Raw genomic sequence first — 16866 nt, forward strand, 5'->3', positions numbered from 1 at the left:
AGAGATATTCTGAAAGCAAATAATTGATTTTCAGTTGCAGAGAATAACCTGAATTTGGATCATCTAAGTGCAATGGAACACTTTGTATATCCATACCATTAAAAATCTGTTAATATTTTATCTCATTAGTCCATCCCAATAGCGAGTTCTTATCTGGTAACAAATTTGACTTCTCTTGCCACCTAAATTAACCTTCAGTCCCATGAAAGATCAAAAATTTACAAAGTTTTAAAAAAATTCCATCTCTAAGCTGAAGGCATTCATCCTCATAGATCCAATTTGTGGTTTGAATTTTATATACATTTATGCTAATATGGTTTGTGTCTTTCTTTATCATAAATGCTTTTCCTAGGCCAAAGAGAATCTGTAGACCATAATACTGAATTACTTTGAGAAAAAACTCAACAGAGCAGTGTTTGCTTTTAAAGGAGGAAATTATGTGGATAAAGGACATTTGTTTCAGAATTCCAAAGGATTATCACAATAGCCTTTGACTTAAGAATATATGTTAACTATAGTGATGGTTAAGTGATAAAAGCTAGGATATCAAGTAAGAGCAAAGTATGTTTTAACTTATTAAATGTAGGATACACTTTTGCTACAGAGGATTTTAAATCAAACTGGATACACTATCTTTGCTGGTCTTCCTTTAAACCAAAGGAATAGAAGTCATTTTAACTGCAACTAAACAAAACAAAACAAAAAACCCAAACAAACAAACAGAAACCCAACAAACCACTCCCCAAAAAACAAAAACAAAACAAAAAAACAAATCCAAAAAACCCCACAAATAAAAACAAAACAAAACAACAACAACAACAAAAAAAACAGATGCAAATGGCAGAAACAGATTTTTGTCCTATTGTCTTTTGTTCTACTGAGTCATACAATAGAAAATGCTACGAACCACTCACAATGTCACAGTGATAGGTAAATGGAAAACTGTGTACAACAGGGAATGAATAGAAAAACATTATATTGGTCATGAGTCATTGCTATGACTAAGAGAAGTAAACACCTATTGGCAGTCTAATAATCTCAATTTCTTACTATTAAGGCAATGTCTCAGTAAAGAGACTAATGCAGAGATGTAGTTAAGAGCCCAAGACTTAACACTCTTGTTGGCTTTACTGTTAAATGCAGGCCAGATCCTGGCAACTAATACTGATTTCAAACACCATGACAACGAGATGCAAAACTGATCCAAACATGAAGGCTTATATTAATATTTTGGAAGCAAGTTCTTCAGTCTGGTAGTCACTCCAGGCTGGCAGCTGTCTCTGCATTGCATTGCAACTGGGCTGCTTTTAGCTCATTTGCAGGTTTTCATCAGCCCCTTCCTACTCCTTTTCACTCTCAGTTCTCCAAAGTCACAGGTTCTGTTTTCCTTAGCTTTTCTTCTTTCCCTTAAAAGCAACATATCCTTGTTTGGATACATGTGCTTGCCTGCAGCCAAGCCACTGCCTCCAGCAGTCTCAAGCCCTGCAGCTCTACTTGCTCCTGCAGGATGACAGCAAGGTGTGACCATCACCTAGGGACAGCCCAGATGTGAACCAGAAATTCTCTCCTCAAGTAGCTCCTTTCCAGGACAACCTGCAGACAAAATTTCACACTGCTCTCCAAGCGTGGGCCTGTGTTCCCCAGGTACCAACACCTGCTCTGGGCCAGCTCCCTTCTTCCCTGCCTCCCAGGAAAGATGCTGAGCTCTCCAACTCTCACAGGGTAGAAGAGAAAGATATAAAAAATGTTTTTCCTAATTTTTGTGACTTGTATAACAGTTTACAAGCAATTTCTTTTGGAAAGATCTCTGTCTTGGTGAGCAAACCTGCATAGTAGGAAGAGCAAGTATAGTGGAGGTGGAATGTCATACTCATTTTGTGCATATGCATTTGAATGAAATGGTAAACACTTGTCTGAATCACCACGACTCAGATGTCATCTTTTTCTCTCTATTTTCAGCTTGAGGGGGAGGAGAGCTGCCAGAACAGAAACCCTGAAGTGATGAGCTCCAGCCAACTGCTCCCAGATTAATTATCCACCAGTGATCCCATGTTTAACACACTACTTATGGGTATTTTTGCTAACAGCTCAACCCATCGCAACGTTAGACAAGTAAGAACTTTCCAGGCATTACATATTTGGGCTTTTCTTCTTTAAATACCTTGAGAGTATTCTTTTCCATATGTATATGAAGTAGTATGTGCTATATCCTCTTTGCCAGTGCCTAAAACATTGCTAAGACCAGGAGAAGCTGTGTTCTGATATGGTGTGTGAGCATCACTAATGCAGTCCCATTTTCTCACATCTCAGTTTTATACAAGATGCTCCTTCTTATAATGTTTCTCTCTTATATCATTAGGAAAATGGGAATAGTAAATAATTGCTGTTATTAGTTGGTTTGAATTACTTCTGAGGTGTTTTTAATGTTCAAATTCTATTGAGTACAGATTTTCAATGTGTTATCCTTGGTCCACTGATTGGCTTCCAATGATCTTCAAAGTTTTGTCACTAGGAATTAATTACTGATAATACCAAACTACACTTAATAGCACACCATCCAAGAAATGTCCACATATCTTCAGGTCTGGCTGGCATAGAAAGTAATCCTACAAGAAGGTACTCCTAAAAACCAGGCTTGACTGACAAGAATGTAAAGCTATGCATGCTGTAAAATGATATTTATTAATGATTAGAGTTTTACCTCTGCCAAAAGCAAAGGGAAATGCAAATATCCTCCTATTATTATACAGCTACTGTTTTTGATAAAAAGTTAACCTCAGATAATTCATAACAGGTCTCCAGCAATTCCTCATTAGTAAGCACTGAGATCTGCTAATTTGCTTTTTCAGAGACAGCCATTTTAGGCCCCTGTGTTAGTTTTGCTGTCCACAATTAATCCTTGTCATAGCAGATTTTAGTTATGCTTTTGGTGGAAGAACTAAGACCCTTTGAGCAGGGCCTCTTAGGCACTTCATCATCATTCTCTACATATGCAGAGAATCATCTATACATATGTAGCAGGAAAGATAGTTTTAATTTTTCAAAGCAATTTGAAATAGAATCAAGGAGACTTTTTTTTCCAGTCAGAATTAATCATTGCTTATACACAGCTTTTTAAAACAACACATTTCAAAATGCCTCTTCTTGTCTCAGAGCAAGGAGGATTTGGGCATGATCCCTCTGGGAAATGATTATCATAGCCCTTGGAACAAGTGTCCTTTTGAAGTACTGATACAGAGCAGGCAAATAGAACACTCAAGGTATTCTTGATAGGGAAAGGAGATGACCAAGTCCTTATCAGTTAATTTATAATGTAGGATAAGTTACAGTGCTGTGTTTTCCCATCCATACTAGAAACAAAAGAAGAATATTTGCAAAAAGAGAGCCCAATAGCTCTCTAAGTAAGTGTGTTGAGAAGTACTGATTTGAAGCCATAGGTAGGTTGGCTACCTGAGGAAGGCTGCAGGGACAACCTCTCTTGATCCCCACTAGCTACCTCCTCCACACAGTGCTTCAAAAACCTGAGGCTACAGATGGACTCAGCTCCAGCAGCAGTCAGGTAATGCCCTGTTCTGTTCACAAAAAGCCACTACCAACAAGTTAATAAGTGAACATGAGGCTATCAACCCCTGAAGAAATAAAAATGTATTTCCAGCTTCCTATGTATCTTCTTCTTCCTACCTTCACCACATATGAAGGCTTTAAAAGCATATTTAGCTTATTTGGGATAATATATACACAACTTTAAAAACAGTTCCATCAAAAAGTGGCCCCTTGTATACATAGGTAAGTTAAAATGAAGCTCACAAGCTGCTGAGGCTCATTTCAGTCCTTGGGCCAATTTTTCAAGTACAATTTTAACATTTGACTCAAAGTCCCCCTGCACAAACAGCAGCCTATGCTTTGGATCAGTAGATACTGCTAACATTACTTGAACCAGCAGCCTGAGATCCACTGAAATTTTATTCTAATAGGCATCATCTAATTAGGTAGTGTGGATAGGCAAAGTTCCAATGATACATAACTTATCATAATCCATATAAAAGCAGTTTATTTAAAAGGAAGTTGACAGCAGAGAAAAGATGAGCCACAGGGACAAAAATGGAGCCTTTAAATGATTTCAGAACTGAGGTATTACCAGATATAGAAAAAGGGTAGGCAGGCCCAGGAAGAACAGACTCAGGAAGAGGCACGACAAAGCCATTGGAGAATAGATATGCAAATGTTCCAACACATTTCAAGTACTTACATCACCAGTAGGATATTTCCTACATATCCAAAGCACATGGCAGAAATGTTATAACCTATCATGAACTAAAATAATTCAGTTATGTATTCTGCATTATATCAAGACAGTCTTTTATTTGGGGTAGTTAAACACTGTAATCTGCAACAGCTGTCTTTTTAGCACTATATGCTTTCTAAATAATTTTTTCCATGTCCTCAGTTCACTTCTGACTTAATTTATCTGGCTTTCCTGAGTTTGTATGTTACCCCTTTCTCTTTTTTTAACAAGTTGGGTAAGAAAAACAAAAGAAACAGAAAGATTTGCAATTTCATCAGGTAATGTTAACTATGCACTAGAAGGTGTTGGTTTGTTAAAAAAGCAGTAACAAAGGCACTTAGATCCTGTGAAGTAATGCTTAAAATGCCATTTGCTGGAGTGAGCACTACAAAGAGAGGACAGTACAGTCTCACATCCCTTCAGATCCCCCAACTGTGCAGCACAGAATGGGCCTCCAATCCACACACACATCTTGCCCATGGAAGGCCACCTTATTTGAGTTTTTACAGGATTTTCCTACCAGAAAACAACCTCTGCTCACTACTTCAAAGGTCAACAGAAAGGATGTTCACATGAGAACTTCCAGCTGCACTTTCAGATAAAAGGCAAGGACACACAAGTGGCATCACTGCCAGCACTGAGTGGGAGCTGCCTGCAGCTCCTCTGTTATGGCTACCTGGCCAAGGTTTCCTGCAGCCAGAGACAAACACAGGGCACAAAGCACAAGGACAGCATAGCCCAGGCCTGGGCACATTCAGGTTAATTGTTAACTATTTTGTGGATCCCAACTCAGAAACATCTTAAGCTTACAGTCAGGTCCCTGCTCCTTCCTTAAGTTTGGAATAACTTCCCAGTGTTGCTCCAGTTTGTAAGCCTCACTATATATTTTTCTTCAGTTTTGTCTCCTTATCCAAGCTTAACTTGTACCATTTTTAAGAGAGGGAGGAGAGCAGCAAGATCCAAGCATTGGTTAACTCTAACTTCAGATGGAGCTTCTGTGTCTTGAGTCTAGACCAGTTTCCAAAGAGCCATTTATTCTGTGACCATGTAATAATGCAGGTCTGCTCTAGAGAAGAGGTATCAGTTGCCAGAGACACTGCATGGACTACATGAACCACTGCCTCATTTGACACAGCAATCCCTAACCCCAGAGGTGGAATTGTTTACTGGAATACCAGCTGCATTCACACATACAGACTGGTATTTCTGCAGATGTGAGAATATTTCAAAGCAATTGTTTGGACTTCCTCTGGATGTCTTTATTAAGCACATAAGCATCTAATAATTTTAAATCTACAAAGCTCATGACATCAGTTCCAAGATTTCTACCTTCTTAAATCTTTCCTGTTAGGACATTTCCATTCAGAGATTTGTTTGTTTTAAAAGGATTTTTCGATCCTTTTTACCAACCATTAAGACAAATTCTTTCAAATTTACAGCTGAGAAGTTCCAATTAAAACCCATTATTACTTCAGGTGAATCAGCAATTTCTCAAGTATCCTTCTATTATCTTCTACATTATATTCCATCTCATACCTTGGGAGTTGTTAATTTGCATTTTTTATGACTGTGGAACATAAAGGGTGTCTGTCAATTGTTCATTGAGAACTCTTTGTAAAGCATGTTTAGGATGCAGTGAGATATATTAATAGTATTTTCTCCCATGATATGTTAAAATTTGTATCTTTCTGATTCTCTTTCATTTATTTTGTCTTATGTCTTATGTGATAATTCTTTTTCTTTGTTGATGAGCCTAAGGGATTTGTGCAAACATCAAATCTTGTCACCTGCCAGCTCATCTCAGCACCTCAATAGTCTGGGATGTAGTCTAAGTCTGAACAAGTGCCATCTCTTTGGCATGAAAACCTGAATATTCATCCTCTCTCATTTTTCTGTAGCCAGTTTCTGCTCTGTGGCAATGCCTTTCCATCCTGTTCACAGACTGTGCTAGGCACACTGATGGGTTTACATGCCATTTTACAATCCAAATACAGGACTCCATAGACCAAAGCACACATTTCCCCTTTATGTCAGCAACTCAAGCCACACTAACACTATCTTGTAAGAGTGCCTCATAAACATGGAAAGCAGAACCAGGCAAGCACCAATACAGTGGCTGGCAACACCAGCAATGGGATGTTGCATGTCACAACTGCAAGAGCTGACACCCAGGCAAGAAACCAACACTTGGACTAAGTCTGACAAAGGCACCCCAGTGAGGAAGATTCACCTTCACACTCAGCTTTAATGGGCTCAGCAATTGCAGCAAGGTTCAACCGGGCACCTGTCCTCTGTCATTGCACAAACTACAAAGTTCTGTATTTTAGGCCAGCCCTAAAGCACATTTTCCATATAAAGAAAAAACTCCAGAAATAATTTTAATACAAAATGTTTTTATTGTTTTTGAAAACATTTAAAAAACAATTTTTGAGCACTTTCAATAAAAAAAATAACTGAAATGCTACTGCAATATTCAACTACTGTAGTTTCAGCAGTACAACAGACAACAAAACACTGGGGAAGAGGGGAGAAACTGGATTTCCTGCACTAAATGAAAATGTGGAACAGGGATTTTTCTTTCCTTATGGTGCAGTAAATAAAGCACAGTATAGTACAAGACTATTATATGATCCTCAGATGCACTGCACAAGAAACGCTTTCCTTCTTTTCAGTTCGGAAGTCAGTGCTTATTGCAATTATTTGCAAATTATTTACTTCATGAATTCTTATCATGATAAAATGATGCAAAAATGTTTTTCAACACCAGAACAATAAAAAATAATCCAAGAAAGGAACATATTCAACAATAACTAAGCTGAATTAGTTAACATAAAAAAGTAAATAACTTGTGAATAACTATGCTCACCTGGTTAACACTGAACCAGCTTCAATACAGCAAAAGAATAAAAAAAATAAAAGTGGTTACAGGAATATATCTAGTACTGTACAAGATTAAGTCATTAACACTCATGCACGTTTTGTGATCATGTATTAACATGGTGAAGCAAACTAAACTTAATTTTTCCTGCTGCAATATTCTCATGTAAGAGAATCAAAAATAGAAATATCTCATTGAGATCAATGCACATTGCTACATAAGACAATTTCACCTGTCACTTTTAATGACATTTTGCCTTTTAATAATGAAACACATTAAAAAGTTTTTTTTTTTTCATTTTGCCTTTTTTTTAAATCTGTGGGCCGTATTTGTTGCATTTATCCTAAGGAATGTGCCTGCCACAGGTTCAACAGAATTTTAGTGCAATATATGAACCCAGAAAGTTTGCTGGACTAACCAAGCAATCAAATTTAAAGTGTTTGCTGCAATACTGTACACAGGGTACAAATTCACTAGTTTGTATACTTTAGCAAAAACTGCTATCAAAATAATTTATTTCTTATGTTAGTAGGAAGCCAATAATGTAAACAAGGGGTCAGAACTGTCTCAAATTCAAAGTTTTGGAGTATCTGACAAAGACAGGCTTCCATTTGTTAGGATCACAGAATTTTCCTTTGGGTATTGCATACTTTGGTGTGCAGTAGTGCTCTGTCTCAATGTATCATAAAGAACTAACTAGCACTAAGTACAGGGACCTAACATTAATTATAACACCAACACACAAACATCTCTAGAATGATACATACCAATGTACAAAGCTGTGCCTGTGCCTTGGATTTTACTTGAAACAATTCTTATCAAATTTAATACTTTTAAAATTAAACATATATTTGCTTTAAACCCACTGATTATAGAATATTTCTGCTAATTAAGTCACATGTTAGGCCCAATGTAATGCTTGCATTTAAAAGAGAATTTTAAACGCACTTTCAAAAACCTTTGGTGATGGCTGCATAATTTAGAATGCATCAACTTTAAATCTACTTTTGCTTTTGTGAGAAATCTTAAAAAAACTAGCAGTTAGGCTAAACCTTCCTTGCCCCAGGCGCCCTCTGTCAGTGTCTGAGACCCGAGGTGAGGCCAGCCCACCGTGGGACACGGGCTGCTGCAGCCCGGGCAGCTCCTCCCGCAGCTGCCACTGAGTCACAGCATCACACAAGAGCTGAGCTGGAAGGACCCTCCCCCTTCATCGAAGCAGATTTCACCTATTCACAGTAGTGCTGGCACTTCACACAGGGTCAGGAACAGAAACAAAAAGGTGCTGAGTGTCTCTCAGACCCATCCTCCTACCAGGGTGAGAGGCTGTTCAACACATCCTCTCAAAAGGCCATGGGCAAGTACAGGATTCAAGCCCTGCCTTCAGCAACTTCAGTCTAGGAGAAAAATGGTTCAAGTCTTACTTCAAGTCTTACTGACAGACACCTGGCAGGACAACAAGCAGAAGGTTACTATGCAGCTTTTAGTCTCCTCCCCATCACCTTGGAAGAGTCACTTGGTCTTAAAGCAAATCAACATGCTTGTGCTTCAAGGAGGGATCAGAACTCCCCAGGTTCGATCCTGCTGAAGTGGCAAAACTTCTGATGCAAGCACAGTGAAATCAGGCCCCCACAAGGTGCTATTACTTGGCACACCTGTTCGTCCTTCCAGAAGAAGCCATAAACTGGTGATGAACTGGGGGAAGGGCAAGAGAAGCCATGATATACCAGCACCTCCAGTGCCAATGCAGCAGCACAAATTGAATCAGCACTGCCAAAAAAATTGACCAGTACTGGGATCTCAAGTCATTTACAAAAACTAAAGAAACAGAAGACCACCAAGTCACTTAAAGAAAAACACTAATCACATGAAAAATCTGAGCATCTTCCCCTTAGAGAAATCTAGGGGGGGTTGTTTACTGAACCTCCCCCTTTGTAAATTTATGACCACTCATCAAAGAAATGCAAAAGAAGAAAATTCTTCCTGCTCTATTTTCTGCTTTGTGTCAGGTAACAGGAAAGTAATCCATTTTATACTAGGCTTAAGGGACAGTATTGTAGTATACTCAGTGCACCACTTCTTTTGTAAAAATCTGCCTCTGCAAGTCCTCTTTCTAGCATCAAGGCATAGCTGGGTAAATACCTCTCCCTTTTGACCATTAGAGATCCATGTATGCCATGCTGATGAAATAAAAGGTCTTTTTGGTTTGAGTGAACCAGTGAGACAGAAGTCTAATTCTCATTTTCCAGAGGGGCAGCATTTTTTTCCTTAAAAAAAAAACAAACAGGTTCATCAACCCTGTCAAATCACTTTTGAAAACTGAATTCAGGCTTCTAAAACAGTAAGTACTTTCAAAAGAAGTTTTACCAAAAGAATGATCAAATGTCTTACTGTTTATCTGTAAAGTGCCTGGCAGTATTATGGCTCTATATGAAATATTTTTAGATTAACCACATTTTCTAATATTTTAATAATCTTTTGTTTGAGAGAAAGAGGGCGAGCAAGAAAGACAGAAAGGCTCAACCTACTGAAACAGAAAAAAATAACACCTTCCTATGCCCTCCACTAGGTTAGGAAAGAGCAAACTTAAAAAACAAGGAGCTTTTAGAAACAGTATTTTAATGAGCTCCAGCAGCTCTCTATTAAAAAAAAAAGAAAAAAGAGGGAAAATACCATGTTCCTTCTCTAGCATTGATACACAGTACCTATCGCTTTAATATATGGGGGTTATGCCTAGATTAAATCTCAGTGCTCAAAATCTTTTTGCATTAATTTTACCTAATATAAAAACATTGACATGAGAACTAAAATATCAAGTATGTCTTGAATATTAATGGATAAAATAACTACATAGATTTATTTCTCTTAAATAAAAAAATTTAGTGCATCTTTTTCCTTGATCACTCCTGTTAGCTTTTCCCATCTCTGTGTTTTACTGGAGATGCCAATGGCACCAGTGCTACAGAGATTTCATGAAGTTCACCATCGAGCAGTGCTCCAGACAGCTACACAATGATCAGGCATCTGCATGTCACCTGGTCCACTTGTACCCACTCCCCACCACATGACCTACCTGCATTTCAAACCTGGATGACAAAGGTCAGTAAAGATCACCTACTAAGAAGTAACAACCAATACAAAGTATGGAAAGCCTACTAACAAGCTTGAATTAAAACCCTCCCAAAGCATCAACCATAGCTGTCATCACTGGCTGCCATTAACCACTTCTTTATTTGCTAGAACAAGAAATGTTGAATGGGAAACACTCCAAAATTCAAATTTTAATACTGGCTCTTTGATAGCCCATCACCTTCAGAGATTTGTTTAAAATTGGTAAGACTGCCTTTTCCTTACTGAAGAATGAGCAACAGGTACAGCAAACTTTTTTCAAAATGCCACAATACATAGCAAGTGTTTCTGCTGCGGGAGGCACTTCCATTAAGACAAATACAATACGTCTGTCTTTTAGATACAGTGTGCTACATACATATTATAAAACAAGATTAACCCAACATTTCAACAGCAGGATGATCCTTACTCTCCATCCACTCAAAACCTGATGCAGTCATTGAGTTAATGGATTCATTGCAGATTTGTTGAAACAAGGGGTCATTTTTTAATTCCTCCAGTGTAGCATCATCATCTTGTCCCTGCTGACGACCTGGATCAAACAGTAGATTTGTGTCTAAAGTGTTCAGATCGTTAATGCTGCCTGAGAGCTCGGAAGACAACCTGATGTCGCTGGGAAAGACAGATGCAACGTTATTGAGATCTGACGCCACCTGATTCACCAGCTGCTGGTTTGTTGGCAGACTGTCCTCCCCTAAAAGGTCTTTTACAGTGCTGCTAAAATCTAATTGCTGCTCTCCGATGTCTGATTGTGCTTGGTTATCTCCAGAAGAAAAACTGATCTGATCGGTGCTGCTATTTTTTGTGAGGTAATTTGGTGTTTGGAATTCATAAACTGAAGTGCTGGAATTGATCATACTTTGTGGGTTGGCACTAGGAAAAGCGCTGGATGTCTCCAAAATCTGAGTGAGATTCATCCTGGCTGTGTAATTTGAGGGCATGTTGTTCATTCCCAAACCTCTCACTGCATCATCACTATCAGAATCAAGTTTGTTTAACAACACACTGGTTATTTTTTTAGTGTTTGTTTGTTTCTGAAGAGACGGGAAGGCCGTCTGCATCATCACAGTCAACGGGACTGACTGGCTTCTCTGTGCTATGTTATTGGCACTGGTGTCTGCATGGATATTAGCAAATACGTTGTGAACTTCAGGAGTCACTGGACTTCCAAAAGGTGTCACATTAGAACGTGGTATATTTGACACAGGGTAAACAGTGCTTCCACTGAGATTACGCTGGCGATGGACAGCAGGGCTCACACTCCGGCATCTCAGACTGTTGTTGAGAGATGAACCAGTTCCTTTGTTGTCCAAAGGAGCAGGAACAGCAAAGCCCTCCTGCTTGGTAGTGCTACTGACAGGGGCTGCCTGGTGCTGCACAGGTGAAACAGGAGTCACACGACCGAAGTGAGTGTCATGGTGGCGCGGCTGAGACTGGTACGACTGGCCAGGAACTGCAAAAGCGTGAGGTTTCCTGAAGCGATCTTCCACCAGCTCCTGGTAGCTTGTGAGGATGCCATGATTGGCAACTGAGGAATTACCAACCCCACTGTAGCCGTTATTCATCCACTCCAGCTTGGTTTTGTCAGGATGGGTAGCCATAGGCCGCTGCATTGGCTTCACAGGGCTACTTGATATGATGCTGGCATCGTGGTAAGCCATGCTAGAGCTGATGGGAGTAAATGCAAATGGGTTTCGGCATTCCACAGGACTCGGAGGGACACTGCTGCTGCAGTTGGAATGGGGTGTGCCAATGGGCGTGTGCCGGCTGCTTCCGAGGGCACTGTCTACGGGAGTCGTCTGAGCCAGCCTTGAGCAAGGGCTCTCTCGAGACATGTTCTGAGATCCAGCAATCATTTCGGAGGTGGGTGTTGGAGTTGGGGTGGGAGTGGGAGTTGGGGTGGGAGTGGGGGTGGGAGTGTGAATTGGAGTGCTGTTGTTATGGATCGAATGGTAAAAGTGCGTGCTGCTTGGATGAGATGATACGGGAGCTCCTTGAGCTGCAGCCTGACTCTGAAGTGCCATTCCTAGACAACCACTATAAGGATGGGAATTATTCATGGACATTTGCTCCTCCATGAGCACCAGCTCCTCCACAATGCTGTCCTGGGTAAGGTCATCATCAAACGAAAAGAAGTTTTCATTTGACTGAGGGACTGTATGCTCAAACTCTTTCAGCTCAGACTGCAGAGGTAACTGATTTGAAGACTGTGCTTGTATTTGATCCAAGGAGTCCTGGATCTGGCTCTGTAACTGCTGGCTGTACACATCCTGCTGCATACCTTCGCAGTGCACCGGCTCCCACGCCGACTCCTGTAAGTCACTAGAGCCAGAGTGCCCAGCAATACTCATAACACTGATATCTTGCTGCTGATCACAGTTCACAGATGCAAAATCAGAGGTTTTGGTGATATGGTGCCATGTATTTGGGTTAAAGCTGCCATCAGATTTTGAATCATTTTCTATGATAAACAAGTTTCCTTCCAATTTTACTTTTATATCTGGAGATGATGCTGATGCAAGCTGCTGTTCTAAAGCAGGATCACAGGTATTTAAATTGGTGCTCAAAGAAAGGTCTGTTGCTAAGTTTGCAGCAGCTGTAGGAGGTACAGGTACTGTCACGGGTACCTTGATGGGAACTTGAGCAAGTGTTGCTGTATTGTCACTGTTAGCTATTGATCCAACCTTCAGAGCCTTCTTAACGTTGTTAGCTTTTTGACCCTCCACAGCATTACCAGTTGCAAACTGCTCCACTAGTGGTTTCTTTACAGGTGGTAACTGGGAATCCTGAAGTGTGGAAGGTTGTCGCTTTCTTGGACTTTTAGTGCATGTTTTGTCTTTAATCATAGACTCACCAGTAGGAGGTGAATTGATGCTGGTGCTGGACAAGTTTTGACTGGCAACTGTGAGCTTAAGAGTGCTTTGATTATTGCCTGCTGAAGAAACTGGTGTGATTTCATCAGACTGTGTCTTATATTTGGTCCCTGCTTCTTCAGCTTCCTGATCACAGCCCTTACCTGGTTTTAGCTCCATGACATCATCCGTTGAAACCTTCAAGGCTGCAACCTCAAAATTAATCAGCTGTGCAGGAGGCAGGTCAGGGGTTGCCTTTATGGATTTAGACACGTCAGAACTCTCTTGGCCCTGTGCAGAGTTCTCATCCAGCAATGCTTCTGGTTCTGTTTTGATCTTGACTGCAGGTGTAGCTGCAGCAGTGCTAGGCTTGGATCCTGGAGACTGAAGTGAAACAACAGATCCGTTTTTGATCTGTGGCCCAGTCCTCCCTTCCTCCACTGCTCCTGCACTAGTGCTAACTGAAGGCGTCTGTTTGACGGGCACGCTACTGCTGCTCGGGGCGAGAGATATTGCTGTCATTTTCACCACGTTTAAGGAATTCACGTGTGGAGCTGGCACAACAGTCTTGATTGGGCTACTGGTAAATAGCACCGTGGTGGGAGAGCGGATGGTGAGAGCACTGGTGTTTGCTGGCTTGGGTAAGATCTGCGGGTAGCGATGCCGGGCAGAGCGGTCACCAACGGGGCTTGCGGGAACGTTCTGGGGAGTCTTTGGTGGCTGCTTGACTGATTGCATGTGCTGAGTGACCACCTGAACGTTGAGCGGCAGGACCTTGCTATCAGACGATCCCATAGGACTTGGAGAAGTCACCAACTGCCTGGTTCTTGGCACCTGCAAAGAGAGAAAAAGGAAAGGTGTGGTAACAAAGCCAGAGGTCCCCAAGGCCACACATGACCTCAGCCCCAGGCATTTCAAAGGTGAAAGACAACATAGCTCGATACACCAAAGCTAGTGAATATCAGTTTGAAACAAAATAAGCTCTTCTACTTGTCCAAGGCAATTTCTATTTCTCTGCCTAAGGATTGGTAGACAGACAGATGTCTCCTATTTTTAAGGCATGAGGCACTGGTGTATACACTAGTCTGCTCTTTTGCTAATGAAAGGGTCATTCTCATACAATTCTTCACCACCTAGGACAAAAAGACTGACATAAAGGCTAAAGAGGAGAGGATGTGTTCAAAATACTGATCATTGTTAAGGTTTCACAAGTGAGTTAAATACAAACACACTATCAGGCAGAAAAACTGGCTTACCTATCAAAATGAACAGTACAGCCAACATCTTAACACCAAATAACGTTCCTGTACTCCCTAGCCCAATTTTATAAGGCTGAAAGACAAAAATGTTCTGTACTACAGACATTCATTCAAAACAAAATTGTACCTGTCACTAAATGCACTAGGCCAATGAAAAGCAATTTAGATTCCATATTAGGGCCTCAGTGACCCACACAACTGGTGTCAGCTCTCTCATCTGGTTAAACTTCATGTCAAGGCTCACTTTAATGACTTCAAAGATGAACTTGGCCTATGTTACATGATCAGAATTCTGCTGCCTCTGTATCAACCTGTAACTAATGTGCTATAACACATCAAGGCACCCAAGCCTTTGAATGGAAATTGTCCTAATCCACTGACACCACTGCTTAGTTACAGGCAATGTACAACCCTTTCATAGGGTGGATTCTCTAGAGAATTGCTGGAGAGCATTACCGGTATGGGGCTGGGGACAGCAGCCACAACAATGCCAATAGGTGGAGGGGACAGGATGGCAGGACTTCCATTAGATATACTGGTCACACCGTTGGTTGCAGCGCCCTCTGTTTTCTTTACTGGGGACTCTCCTGGCAAAGGAGATTGCAGTTTCTGTTCTTGCTGCTTCTTCTGGATCTTACGCTGCAGCTGCTGCTTAGCATCAACAGGAGATGGCAGAGTTTTCACTTGTGGTTGAAAAGAATTACTTTCAGCAGTAGGTATAAAAGCTGAGGGCTGGGGGATCCCTTTTATTCCTGAAAACAAAAGAAGGAGAATGAATTACAACCAAACATACCCTGTCTGCTGTGGTGCCACTTCTACATCTAACAGAGAATATCTGGCAGGCATCTCCAAAACTGTTCTGGGAACACCTCCTCCATGAGCTGCTCCCATCCACTTCATGTTTAAATTTATTCAGCTTCAGTTTATTCCCACATTTGTGGTAAAATCTCTGTCTTTTTCACAAGCTGGGCATTAGCTGCTAAAATACTCTGTATGGGCCTCTTGTTTCTAATAATGTGAAATGGCACCTTGTGTGTCAGCACAATCTCAGCCTGGTGCACTTCACTGAACTGGCAGCAGAGGGCGGCGGGCACGCTTCAGATGAGCCTTTAAAATCCAGCACCTGCCGTCGTTTTGTTACCTGCTCTAAGGCAGCTTTAAATGAAAAATGCTTCCAGAAAGCTGTGGGTCTGTGCCACAGAGGAGCAGCTTTGAGTATATGACATTATATAATGGCCAAGGCATTAAATACAGTGCATCTAATATCAGAACGGATCCAAACCTCTGTGTGATCAGGGATAATGGGGGAAAATGGCAAAAGAACAAGTGTTCAGGGAAAAAAAGGAGAAAAAGTTGAAAAAACAATGCATTTTTTCTGGAGACATTACTTTGCTGCTTACAAAACAGGCAAGTGTCACTTTCATGGAGAAAACAGACTTAGTGTCCTCTGTGCAGCTAGCACTAATTTCCCTTACAAAATCACATCACATTTATGATCTTCTGTTTATTAACAGTCAAGAGGATTAGCATGCTCTTTAGAGACCAAATAACCTTGCTGAACTAACCCTTTAGAAATGCTTTAACATTGTTTCATTTACACTTTGAGGTTACAGAGTTTTAAAATTACTCCTAATTATAAATTAATCAACACCATTTTACTACATTACTAGTTTTACTAATATTAATTTTACAATAGTAAACCCAAGTATTTGGTTTTGATGGCCAGCACATGCTCAGGAACTGTGATCTGGAAGCCCACTGTCTCAGCAGCATTCCACATGTACCATGAGAGGTTGAATGTCACAACATGTCTGCACTTCCACAATTTCTTCTTCACAGAGCAGCAAAATGCCCAAATATATTGCAATTACTGGCACACAATTCTACATGGGCAAGTAATATTGATAAGGAAAAAAACCCTCCAACTTTTCTTTGGGGGTAAAAGTTGTTTTTTTCTCAGTTAATGCACAGAGACACTATAGTTCCCTGCAAGACGAATGGAATTATTTTTGTCATGCTAGGAAGAGCCTCTTCTAAAATGACCATCCAAGCCATAGAGGCATGCACTGGAAGTAACTGCCCTTTTCCTTGAAGGAAACTATCTTCCTTGAAGGAAGTGAGGAGGGGAAGCTCCATGAGTTGAAGAGCTGTCCATACACTGAGTGCCCCTTCTAGCAGCATGGCAAGCAGGACCAATGCAGCCAAGGTGTTAGGTCACAATGCAGCACACAAGCAGCAAAACCCACCATGCCCCCTGTCAGGTCCAAGCTGGAATAAAGGAAAGAGAGCTGGAAGGAAAAACAGCATGATCCCAAAGGGGATCACCTGAACACCGCTTTCCATTCTGTCTCAAGAGGTTGGCCTTGATCTGAAGACAAGCCTATTTAGCTTGATAGGCCTAGTCAGAACTTCTCAGAGGCAAGTCTGGGGGCATGTTGTGCACCTGCATTTCCCTTCTCATCCTTT

General features: G+C 40.8%; 1 protein-coding gene across 2 annotated transcripts in view; it reads right to left on the reverse strand.

The window, feature by feature from the left end:
- Positions 1-6658: 6658 nt before the first annotated feature.
- RFX7 (regulatory factor X7) overlaps positions 6659-16866 on the reverse strand; it is a 49240-nt gene continuing 39032 nt past the window's right edge. For both annotated transcript variants that reach the window (XM_071441586.1, XM_071441587.1), the window contains 2 exons: positions 14857-15152; positions 6659-13975 (listed from right to left, as the gene is read on the reverse strand). In XM_071441586.1, coding sequence (XP_071297687.1) covers positions 10664-13975; positions 14857-15152 — 3608 coding nt within the window. In that variant the 3' untranslated portion in view covers positions 6659-10663. The remainder of the gene's footprint in view (positions 13976-14856; positions 15153-16866) is intronic.

This window comes from Agelaius tricolor, unplaced genomic scaffold, assembly GCF_023055355.1.
Source record: "Agelaius tricolor isolate 1412-34295 unplaced genomic scaffold, bAgeTri1.0.p SCAF_16, whole genome shotgun sequence".
Taxonomy (NCBI): domain Eukaryota; kingdom Metazoa; phylum Chordata; class Aves; order Passeriformes; family Icteridae; genus Agelaius; species Agelaius tricolor.